Source organism: Sminthopsis crassicaudata, chromosome 1 (genome assembly GCF_048593235.1).
Source record: "Sminthopsis crassicaudata isolate SCR6 chromosome 1, ASM4859323v1, whole genome shotgun sequence".
Lineage (NCBI taxonomy): Eukaryota > Metazoa > Chordata > Mammalia > Dasyuromorphia > Dasyuridae > Sminthopsis > Sminthopsis crassicaudata.
Window position 1 is genome coordinate 4,484,039 of NC_133617.1, and position 12,754 is coordinate 4,496,792.

The following is a 12,754-nucleotide window of genomic DNA, read 5'->3' on the forward strand; positions in this document are numbered from 1 at the left end:
AGCATCCAAATTCCTACAGAAGAAATGAAGTGAGTTACAAGAAGAAATAGGCAGCAACACTATACTAGTGGGGAACCTCAAACTCTCCCTCTCAAAACTAGACAAATCTAATCACAAAATAAATGAGAAAGAAGTTGAGAAAGTGAGTAGAATTTTACACAAGTTAGATATGATCGACTTCTGGAGAAAACTGATTGTAGAGAGAAAGGACTATACCTTTTTCTCAGCAGTACATGCCACCGAAACAAAAATTGACCACATATTAGGTCATAAAACGTCACATTCAAATGCAAAAAAGTAGAAATAATAAATGCATCCTTTGCAGATCATGATGCCATAAAAATTACATGCACTAAATGAAAGATAAATTAAAAAACTAATTGGAAACTAAACAATCTAATTCTCAAGAATGAGTAGGTCAAACAGCAAACCAGGGAAACAATAATTCCATTCAAGAAAACAGCAGCAATAAAACAGCATGCCAAAATTTAGGGGATGCAGCCAAAGCCATCCTTATTTAAATGCTTACATGAATAAAATACAGAAAGAGTAGATGAGTGAATTAGGCAGATAATTTTCAAAATGTAGAAAAAATAACAAATTTTAAAAAGCCCAATTAAATACTAAATTAGAAATTTTGAATATCAAAGAAGAGATTAATAAAGCCAAAAGTAAGAAAACTTTTGAACTAAGAAATAAAAGCAAGAGTTGATTTTATCAGAAAAACAATATAAGTAAATTTTTTGTTTTCTTTGATTAGATAAAGGGAATTACCAGGATCAAAAATGAATAGAGTGAATTTACTGCCAATGAAGAGGAAATGGAAGCAACACTTAGTAGCTATTTTGTTCAACTTTGCCAATATATCTGACAATGTAATTGAAATGGATGAATATTTACAAAAATGATCAATTGTCCAAATTAACAAAAGACACTTAGTTGTCTTAATCTAGCATCATTCACTATCAAGATGCTATTTTAATGACCCACCAAACTCATGCCTATCACATAGTAAACCCAAGCCCATGACCACTCACAGGAGCTCTCTCAGCACTCCTTCTAACATCCGGACTAACTATATGATTTTACTTCCACTCGATCCTTCTTCTCCTAATCGGAATTACATCAATACTTCTCACAATATTCCAATGGTGACGAGACATTGTACAAAAAGGAACCTACCCCTGTTGTCCAAAAAGGCCTACAGTATGGTACAATCCTTTTCATTACATCAGAAGTATTCTTCTTCATAGGCTTCTTCCAAGCCTTTTACCATTCCAGTCTATCTCCTGCCTTGGAACTAGGAGGTTGCTGACCTCCCGTAGGAATTAAACCACTAAATCCCCTAGAAGTTCCTCGGCTTAATACAGCCATTCTCTTGGCTTCTGGGGTTTCTATTACATGAGCCCACCATAGCCTTATAGAAGGTAACTGAAAACAAATAATTCAAGCCCTCTCAATTACTATTGCCCTAGGCCTATACTTCACCACCCTGCAAGCAATAGAATATTATGAAGCACCCTTCACTATCTCAGACGGAATCTAAGGCTCCACATTCTTTGTAGCAACAGGTTTCCATGGGTTACATGTAATTATTGGATCACTCTTCCTAGTAGTCTGCCTCCTACGACAATTATTTTACCACTTTACATCCACTCATCACTTTGGCTTTGAAACAGCTGCCTGATATTGACATTCGTGGATGTAGTTTGACTATTCCTATATGTATCCATTTACTGATGAGGTTCATATTTTTCTAGTATAATTAGTACTACTGATTTCCAATCATTAAGTTCTGGGTAAAACCAGAGAAAAGTAATTAATATAATCGTAACCTTCTTAATCAACTCTGTCCTCGCTACAATCGTTGTTCTTATCGCTTTCTGACTATGTCAGCTTACTTGTACTTAGAAAAATCTAGCCCCTACGAATGCGGGTTTGATCCTCTAGGCTCCGCTCGGCTACCTTTTTCAATAAAATTCTTTCTAGTTGCCATCACATTTCTTCTCTTTGACCTAGAACTCCTTAAATCAACCCATTTAGGAAAAGAAGTTGATCTAGTCATCAGTTAACTCCCTAAGAAAAATTTTCCAGGGCCAATGTATTACAAGTAAATTCTTCCAAACATTTAAAATAAGTTAATTCCAAACACTATAATACTATTTGAAAAATATGTGAATCTACCAAATTCCTTTTATGAGACAATTATGATGCTGATCCCCAATTTTCCAAAAGAATATTGATGCAAATTTTTCTGGTTGGTTACCTGTAACGAGCTGTTGTCTCCAGAAGCTGCCGGATCACTCTCTGGGAAGAGATCTGCTGTGTCTTCTACTCAAATCTCTCCGACAGATTCTTCTTCCTTTAACGAACCGTTGTCTCCAGGCAGTTGCTGTTAACTCTTGTCCAGAGAAGTGACTTCCCTTCCTGCAGAGAGCCCCGTCAAGCCTGATGCAATGCAGAGAGTCTTTTTCTATCTCTGAGAGTCCTCTCTTTTATTCTCCCAGAGAATGGGCATGGGATAATGCAAGGGCTTCTGGGAAGAACCACCCCAGCCAATGAGCTTGCCCCCTCTATCAAGTCAACCTGAGTTCTCACCTTGTAATTGTCCAACCTGAATTCTCACCTTGTCACTATCCAGACAACCCGAGTTCTCACCTAGTAATCCCAACATCTCCCCCTTTCTTTTGATTTAGAACATAGGACAGTCATGATCTTGAAACATAAATCCATCAATATGGGAAGTATTAAGCACATAGTAACATAGTAACATAATACATGCTAGAAGTATATGACAAATAACATAATCAAATAATCATAAATTGAAATTTTATAAATGTCCATAAGTCCATTGTCCATTAGTCTCATCTTGTGTGAGGAAGTCCAATGATTCCTGCTGGTTTTTAAAGTTCTTTAACAGTCTTCTTATTATCCATGCTCTTTCAGTGCCAGATGTTTCTTAGATTTTCTCCTTTGTTTTGAGGTCTTTCTCTTTTTCTGTCTCTCTCTGATGGACAAGGCGAATATGACTCGTTGGCACCCATCTGATTCCTTCTCCTGCTGAAGAAATACAAGCAAACCCTCTCCCCCAGGCAGTTAACCTATCTGGTCCCTTCCATTCACCACTTTCTGGATCTCTCCACATCACCTGGCGATTATCTAAGGACAGTGGAGATGCTCGCACTGGACACTGCCCTTCTGGTGGGTTATAAAACCTGTCTGCCGGAGCCAGTGCATCTTTGTCAAAAATTAAAAAATTAATGGTATAGAGAACTAAATTTAGAAGTTCCCTAGGCCTACCTGTGGCTCCCCCTTTCTTTTGTTTTTGGAGGAGTGTCTTAATATCTGTTTCTTCTCTCTACTATTGCCTGCCCTTGAGGATTAAAGGGTATGCCCGTGGTATGTAAAATCTTATTCTGTGCACAAAAGTGTGTAAAATGTTTGGACGTATATGCAGGTCCATTGTCTGTTTTTATTGCTTGTGGCACACCCATAATTGCAAAAGCTTGTATAAGGAATTCAGTGACCACTCGGGCTGTCTCTTTTGCTGCTGGCATTGCAAATGTGAATCCTGAAAAGGTGTCTACCACGACATGAATAAAAGATAGACGACCAAAAGATTTATAATGGGTCACATCCATTTGCCACATTTCATTGGGTCTCAAACCACGAGGATTCTTCCCTGGAGGGAGTGTAGGAGCATGGAAAGGTAGACAAGCTGTACAGCTTTTTACTATGCTCCTAGCTTCCTCTCTTGTGATTCCAAATTGTAAACGTAAAGCTCGAGCAACCTGATGATATTTAGAATGAGATTCTTGTGCTTCCTGAAATAAAGGACTACTGGCTAACATGGTTAGAAAGCTATCTGCCTTTGAATTTCCATCAAAAATGGGACCTGGAAGTCCACTATGTGAGTGGACATGCAAGATATAAATCTTGCCTGGATGTTTTCTCACTTGCTCTTGAAGTTCCTTAAAGAGCTGATAAATATTGGAGGCTGCAAATTTTATTTGGGCTGTGGCAATTCTTTGTACTACACCTACTGAATAGGCTGAATCAGTAATTATATTTACATCTCCTGGGTAATAAGTAAGAGCTAGCATGATAGCAAATAATTCATTCTGTTGAGTGGATTGAAAAGGAGTCCTGATTACTCTCTTTATGGTTAAATCATGAGAGTATATAGCACAAATATTTTCTTTGGAGGCATCTGTAAAGATTGTTGGTCCTTTAAGAGGAACCTTAGAAACCTTTTCTTCAAAAATCCATCGCCAATTATGTAGTAGCCGGGTAATCTTTAATGGAGATCCATGTGCAAAATTTGGAGCGGTGGCCAATAAAATTTGCCATTCTGGGATGGTTTCACAGCATACATTAATTTGTGCGTTAGTATAGAATGTGTATATTTTTTCAGGACTTATTCCAGATAATTGTGTTACTCTCTTAATAGCCTTTAATAAAATCCTAGCCACAAGCACTGGGTAAGGTGTAAGGTTTTGTTCTGGTTGTGCTGGGAGGTTCACCCACTCAATCACTCTGTCTCCTTGATGAAGGACTGCTGTGGGTGCCTCTTTTGTAGCAAAAACAGATATTTCCAAGGGTTTTTGAGTGACTCTTTCAACCACATTGGATAAAGCCAGTTCAACTTCTCTCAAAGCCTTTCGTGCTTCTTTTGTAAGCTGGCGTGGTGAATTTAAAGCACTGTCTTCCCTTAAAATGTCATATAGAGGTTGTAGTTGATTGGTAGTTAAGCCTAACACTGGACGCATCCATTGGATATCTCCTATTAATTTTTGAAAGTCATTTAAGGTGTTCAACTTCTCTGTTCTTAAAGAAAGCTTTTGTACTGTGAGTGTCTTAGGATATACTTCATATCCTAAATATTGAAAAGGAGCATGTCTTTGAATTTTTTCTGTAGCTATATGCAGTTTGTAGTACTTTAATCTGTTCCGAATTCTCTCCATACTGACCTTCACCAGCTAAGTGCTCAAAAGTGAATTGTGTGTTAACTCCTATTTCCAAATTGCATCTGACTTGAATTTTACATAATTCATGAAATTCTGCAAGCCATAATAAATTTTCTCCAGGTTCCAGGCATATCCTTGCTATGGATTTCCAATCATTCGGGGTTAGGACTTCATAAGACAAACCATCTAGTAACATTTTGACATAAGCTGATGTAGCCCCATAAAGGGTACAACCTTTTTTCAAATCCTTAATTTTATTCAAATCTAAAGGTGCATATCTTCTCCTTTTTTTACCTACAGAGTCAATCTCTTCAATCACAGGATATGCATGTATAAAATCACTTATATCCTGTCCTTCTCTCTTAGCTTTAACCAATGCTTTTTCTAATCTTGTCATAGGCTTAGGCTTCTTCACAGGCAATTCTGTTTGTGTTTCTGCCTCTTCCCCTCTTTCTTCCTCCATCTCTGAAAGTGGGGTTGATGTGGGCCTGTCAATAATCTGTTCTCTAGGCAGGGTTGAAGCTTCTTCAAGAGAATCATACCATAATTCCTCATTTAAATCCTCTTGCTCTAGGGAAAGATCTTGATCTTTCCTTTTTTCCTCACACTTCCTCCTCTGTTCATTTTTAGAACTTTTCCTTCTCCTACAACTTGCTTGATAGTTTAAGGCTAATTGAACTATGTTGTAGATATAAAATACTTCTGCAGAAATTGAACGAGGCCCATTTTTTGCTTGAAATTCTTTCATTTCATATCCCACTAGCTTCCATTTATCTACATCTATCTTTTCTTCCTCTAAGAACCAAGGGGATGTGAGTCTTAATGCAGCCAAGAGTTTAGCAATCTGTACCCAGGTTACAAGTAAACTCTGCTCCTCAATTATCTTGATTATACTCTCTATAGTACCACTCCTGAATGGGGGTGGAGCTGAGGTTGCTTCTGGGGCTGGGGTTGAGTCGGCTGAGGTCCAGGGATTGAATATAGCTAACATCTGCCCCATTTCAGCTATAAGAGATTCCTGGTTTAGCCCTTAACAAGTTAAGTTCCTTATTTATCTATTAGCACACTCACTTAATCTTTAACAAAGTTTCCTCGTTACTCACGGTTCTGGGTCAGAGAGACTGAGATCTGGATGGGAGGCTTTTCCACTGGAATCAGGACCGTGTCTGTCCCTGTTCGGGCGCCAAATTGCGAAGGTCTGGTCTAGCTCCTCTTGTCAGGATAAGCAAATGTCCTTGCCCCACGTTGGGCGCCAATTGTAACGAGCTGTCGTCTCCAGAAGCTGCCGGATCACTCTCTGGGAAGAGATCTGCTGTGTCTTCTACTAAATCTCTCCGACAGATTCTTCTTCCTGTAACGAACCGTTGTCTCCAGGCAGTTGCTGTTAACTCTTGTCCAGAGAAGTGACTTCCCTTCCTGCAGAGAGCCCCGTCAAGCCTGATGCAATGCAGAGAGTCTTTTTCTATCTCTGAGAGTCCTCTCTTTTATTCTCCCAGAGAATGGGCGTGGGATAATGCAAGGGCTTCTGGGAAGAACCACCTCAGCCAATGAGCCTGCTCCTTCTATCAAGTCAACCTGAGTTCTCACCTTGTAATTGTCCAACCTGAATTCTCACCTTGTCACTATCCAGACAACCCGAGTTCTCACCTAGTAATCCCAACAGTTACCCAATAAGTGGTATCTTCAAAGCCCAGTAATTGGCATTTCTGGCTTCCTGGGAGGTAATCACAGCTCTCAAAGCTGCCTTCAGCCACACAAACTGCCTCATCCTATTTGTCACCTTCAATACATACCTTTCCTTTGTCATTCTCAGTTCTCCCCACATTCCCCCACCTTGATATGAAAAATATGTTGGAATTGAATTTTGAGGCTGTTATTAATATTACTATCACCTTGATTGTTATCTTGTTTTCATCTTCTATGATAGGGTTCACAGAGAATCCAGCTGATGATAAATTTCTATCTTATTCTTTTATATTTAATTTTTTTTTGTGGCAGAAGCACGACTCCTTTTTTTTGTAATTGAATAAGAGATGAGGATATCAGCTCATCTGATATAGATTCAAGGAAATGTCACTGAAACAAATCCAGGAGGCCACAAGATGACTGGGATGTCAAGTAACTAGTCCAGTCTCCACATTTTAAATTTTTTAAATGCTGGTTTCTTTTTCTTTTAATAATTTTTTAAATAAAACTTTTTATTTTAAAAACATATGCACAGATAATTTGGCAACATTAACCATTGCATAGTCTTGTGTTTCAGATTTTCTCCTTCTTCCCCTACCCCCTCCCCAGAGAGTAAACAATTCAATATATGTTAAAAATGTTAAATATATGTTAAATTTAATATGTATAAACATGTTTATATAATTCTCTTGCTGCACAAGAGAAATCAGATTAAAAAAAAAGTAAATGAGTAAGAAAACAAAATGTAATCGAACAAAACAAAAGGAGTGAGAGTGTTATGTTGTGATCCACATTCAGTTCCTATAGTCCTTTCTTCATCACAAGATCATTGGAACTGGCATCAATCAACTCTTTGGAAAGAATCACATTCATCAGAATTGATCATTGGATAATCTTGTGGCCGTGTACAATGATCTCCTGTCCTGCTCATTTCACTTAGGATCAGTTCATGTGAGTCTCTCCAGGCTTTTGTAAAATCATCCTCTTGATCATTTTTATAGAACAATAATATTCCATGACATTCACGTACCATAACTTATTCAGCCATTGTCCAACTGATCTTTTAATGATTTTTTGATGTTTTATAATTTTTTACATCACCATAGTATCTTACATAGACCTTCCTATTCCCCTTCCTCTCCCTCAGAGAAATTCCACATGACAAATAGTAATTTTTTTTAGTAAGGTGAAAAAAAGCCAGCACAACTCATAATACCTTAAGAATGTCTGAGAACATGTGCAATGAGAGACACCTCCAGGAAGGGGTGGACTAAGAAAGTCTTCCCATTATTCTGCTTGGCAACCCAATCAGGGGTATTTCCAGAGTCCAGTCACTGGCATTTCTGGCTTCTTAGGAGGTAATCTCAGTTACCAAAACTGTCTTCAGCCTCACTAATTCCTCAATCTGCGTGTCACCTTCAATAAGCACATTTCCTTTGTCATTCTCGGTTCTCTCCACTCGAACTCCATCATTTCGCTACATTTGTTTTGGTTTCTTTGTTGTCTCATTGTTCTTTCATATACATTGTTGCCATCATTGTGAATATTGTTTTTGCGGCCTTGATTACTTCACTCTGCATCTGATCATATAAGTCTTTCCATAATGCTTTGTTCATCACACACATCATTTCTTCCAGTGCACTAGTATTCTTTTTCACTAATATACTACAATTGCTTTGGCCATTTTTCGTTGTTTGATATCTATTTTATTTCAAACACTTCACTCTCCCAAAAAGTGTGGCTATCAACATTTTGGAGTCTATGGGGACATTTTTCTTATCAAAGTCCTTGATCAAAATTCTTGTCAGGCCAGAATGCTGGACTTAAGGTGGTAAAGGAGATACACACAGAATAAAAGCAAAAGCCTGGAGTAGGAGATTTTCTGCTTCAGCTGAAGTAATAAAGAACAGGGATAGCGATCCTGATCTCAGATAAAACAAAAGCAAAAATAGGTCTTGTTAGATAAGGAAGGAAACTACATCTTACTAAAGGGTCCATAGACAAGGGAGTAATTTCGGTTGTCGGGTTTTCTTTTTTGTTTTGTTTTAGGATGGGGTTAAGTGACTTGCCGACTTGCCCAGGGTCACACAGCTAGGAAGTGTTAAGTGTCTGAGACCAGATTTGAAATCAGGTCCTCCTGAATTCAAGGCTGGTGCTCTATCCACTGCGCCCCCTAGCTGCCCCAAAGAGAGTAATTTCAATACTTGTTAGGATGCTTCCAAGATGCTAAGTCGGTTGTCTAATTTAGTATAGTACTTAACAGTTCTCTAGTTCAGACTCACACCTTTCACACCTTTAAAGGAGTTCGCTCATTGGCTCCTATATTAGACTTCATACCTTTAGAGAGTATACAAAAGGACAAGCTCACTGGGGGAAGATCTAGAGTCAGGATTCAGTCAAGGAGAGGACTTCCTGGGAGAATTGGAGGGGTCTTTGGGAGATTCACAACTAGGATTGACTTCCAGGAGATTCAAAAGGCAGAAACCCACAAGCCCACGCTCTGGGAGGAAGATTCGAGATTAATTCCCACAAGTAACGTTGCAACAACGCTGGACTTCTGATGTAAAAATCCCCTCCATACCCAAGAACGGGACTAGGAAGACTAAATGCAGTTTGCAGCACACTATTTTCACTTTCCCCCCTTTCTTGTGGTTTTTCACTTTTGTTTTGATTCGTTCTTTCACAACATGAAAAATGTAGAAATCTTACAAATCTCAAAACTTTACAAAGATAAATCTTGAAATCTATCTTTAAATGCAACTGGGAAAAATAACCTAACATTAAGTGCAAAAGAAACCCCATACTATTTCTTTGTGTTATAGAAAAAAAAAGGCAAAGGGCATCTGTCTCAAGATACAGTCTAATGGGGGAAACAAAATGCAAACCACTATGATGTCCTACATTGTCAAAGAGAACCAAAAATCATAATGTCATGGTCAAACTACAGTGGGTTCAATTATGGTTGATTGGACCAATGAGAGTTCAGAAAGCTCCACCATCCATATAAACACGTGGAAAGGAGATGTCCCTGAGTCTGCACATTTCATGTGTCTGCATTTCTGTTTTGCTCATGGAGCACACTGCTTCCTGTGCTGCAGTTGTACATTCTGTGCCAGTGTCTCCCACGTCTCCCAACGTGTTACAAAGTTCTTTAAAGAGACCTTGAGGAGGGCATACCATGCAGGAAGGTCTTGGGCCAGGGTCTCTCATGTCATAGAATCGATTCTGAAATTCTTTAGAGAAACCTTGGGAATGCCATCCTTTAAATGATTAGTGTCCCAATTGTCCCATGTCCCTTCCAACATTTATCATGTTTTTTTTTTGCCATCTGATAGGTGATACTTCAGACTTGATTTTATTTGTATTTTTTTAAAATCATCATTTAAATAAAAGGCAATTTTGAGGAACTCATGCCCTTGGGCTGATTCTTAAAAGGTCTGTGAGTTAGGGCAGCTAGCTGGTGCAGTGGATTGAGCACCAGCCCTGAAGTCAGGGGGATCTGAGTTCAATTCTAACCTCAGACACACCACATTTCCTAGCTGTGTGAACCTGGGAAAAATCACTTCACCCAAATTGCCTCAGCAAAAAAATAAAAAAAAGTATTGTGTTCTTTGAACCCACACAGAACTGTCACCTTGTTGTAGTATTCCAGGGGAAGTACTTTGTGAGTGTGACTGGTGGAGTTATCAAGCATAATAATATGAAAATAAAATGATGGTTCTCAAGGTACTTTACAAATATTGTCTCAATTTATCGTCAAAACAGCAACAGGAGGGAGAGGCTCTTATACATATTTAACAGACAAAAAAAAAAAAAAAAAAAAAAAAAAAAGGCCAAGAAAGGCTGATTTGTTAAGATTGAAACCATTCATAATTGTCTGAGGGCACATTTGAACTCAGCTCTTCATACTTCCAGCTCCAACCTTTTCTCTGTAATACCAGTAGAGGGCACTTTACCATGAAAGCACTTTTTAATTAACAGGTGACCTAAATCTTTGGCACTGACAATGACTAGACTGGGTCTAGAGCCTTGAATGCCAGGACAGAATCACCCAGAGGCAGGTGTTGTAGCCTCTGCCTGGCTGGCAGAGCTGGACAAGACCTGCCCTAATTATCAAGATTTGGGGCAGAGTTTCCTGTCTTCAGGGTCCAGACTGCACTCAGCAGATCCTGGTCATCACCCCTTGGGGTACAGATGTTGGTTAACAGCAGTTTGCAGCTCTTGGGCAGGAATGACCGTCCCTGTGGCCGGCCGGCCCCATCCTCCAGGTTTCCGCCTCCTTTCTAGTGTCTTTGCTCCCCCTCCATGGTGTCTGTGGTCATGGCCTCGTAGGCCCTGCCAAGTGTCCAGGGGATCACTTTAGACCCACAAGCCTGGTCTTGGGGAGAGCCGTGAGGGCTGAGAAACCCCAGGATTGGATTATCCAAACCCAGGCTCAAGACGTCTACACAGCACGACCTGCACTTGAACCAGCCCCTGAACTACATGTAACTGACCCTCAGGATGTTCGAGGGCAGCTGAAGGAGAAGGAAACCTCCCTGTGCGATGCCGGCCAGAGTCTCCAGGAGGACCTTGGTTAGCTGCCTGGGGATTCCCAGAACCCGCCATTGTGGGGGCAGATGTTCCCGGGGTCATGGAGGGTCGGCCCTCCTGCCAGAGCCCTATGGAAGGACTCGGACTTTGCCAGCCCCTTGGGGCAGGACGCCTTCTTGTGCTGAGACATTTCACAGGGACGGTCTGGCTCCTGTTGGAGTCTGAGCCATAGAGAGGACGCCCTGTCTGGGCCCAATGGGGACTTGCCTGGCCGTTCCCCAGGCTCCCCCAGCCACTGATTCTAGAGCCGGGGCTTCCCCTATATGCTGACGATTTCTAGAACTCTCCCGACCTCTCTGGGCTCCAGTTATGAGGTTTTGCCTCTTCTTGCAGCTTCTTTCTTAAATATCTTTATAGAATTGTGTGGGCGCCACTTGTAGGAGACAATGGAAACCCCCAAGAGCCTTCACTCTACAAGGGCCCGGCCATAGCAGGGCCCCTCACCCCCTCCACCAGCCACAGCCTGAGGCTCAGCCAAAGCCCTGCCCCAGAGTCCGTGTCCTGGGAAGTCCCTTGGGAAGGGGAAAGTGCTGGTCATGGGGAGACAAAGGCTCCATTTCTGGGACTCACTCCCAGCATGCTCTTGGGCGAGTGCTGGACATTGGGCTCTGAGCCTGACACAGAGAAACAGGAAGCACAAGCCGGGCCCTTCAGCAGCTGGGGCTGGGCCAGAGGTCGGGGCAGCTGTGGGGCGGGGGAGGGGCGGCCAGGGGGGTTTTTGTCCCACTTCCCCACTGAATGTGTCACTGTGATAACCATTACTATCACCTGCCCCACAGTAATAATCGGCTTCATCCTCAGGCTGGACGCTGCTGATGGACAAGTAGCGATCGGCCCCAGAGGCGGAGCCCGAGAAGCGGGCGGGGACCCCCTCGCCCTTGCTCACACTTCCACTGCTGCTGACATACATGAGGTACCGGGGGGCCTTTCCCGGGCTCTGCTGGTGCCATGCAATAGTGTTCCCTGTGTATGCACTGCTGAGGCTGCAGGAGAGTCTGGCCGTGGCTCCCAGGGACACAGACAGGGAGGGAGACTGAGTCAGCACAGGCTGGGAGAAGGAACCTGGAAACACAGACAGACATGAATGTCCCAGCACAGGGGAGAGGGGGGAGGGGCTCGGAGACCCTCCCAGGAGCCCCCGGGACAGGGAGGGGGGAGCAGGAGGAGCAGGGCCAGCCCTGACCTGAGCAGAAGCTGAGCAGGAGGAGGCAGACGAGAGGCCAGGCCATGGTGCGGGGGACCCGAGAGCTCTGCTCCCCAGAGAGAACCTGCGGGTCCCGGCTCTGCCAGGCCCCTCTTATCCTCCCCCTGGGAGCCTGGGCTGGGCTGGGGAGGGGGCGGGGCTGGATGCAAATCTGGCCTTTAAAAACCACACCCTGAGTCCTAAGTGTGGGGTCACAGGTCCCTTGGGGAAGGCGTGTCCCTAGGGGGGAGGGGAGGAGCTATGGAAGCCGTTGCCCCGCCCAGCTGAGATGTCACCTCGGAGGGATCCCAGGAGTCAGCAGCCA

General features: G+C 42.1%; 1 gene segment (V, D, J or C); it reads right to left on the reverse strand.

Moving 5' to 3' along the window:
- Positions 1-10,829: 10,829 nt before the first annotated feature.
- Positions 10,830-12,512, reverse strand: LOC141544435 (immunoglobulin lambda variable 4-60-like). The segment is given in 4 exon segments: positions 10,830-10,988; positions 11,817-11,930; positions 11,974-12,308; positions 12,430-12,512. Coding segments are annotated over 4 exon segments (654 nt in total).
- Positions 12,513-12,754: the final 242 nt, after the last annotated feature.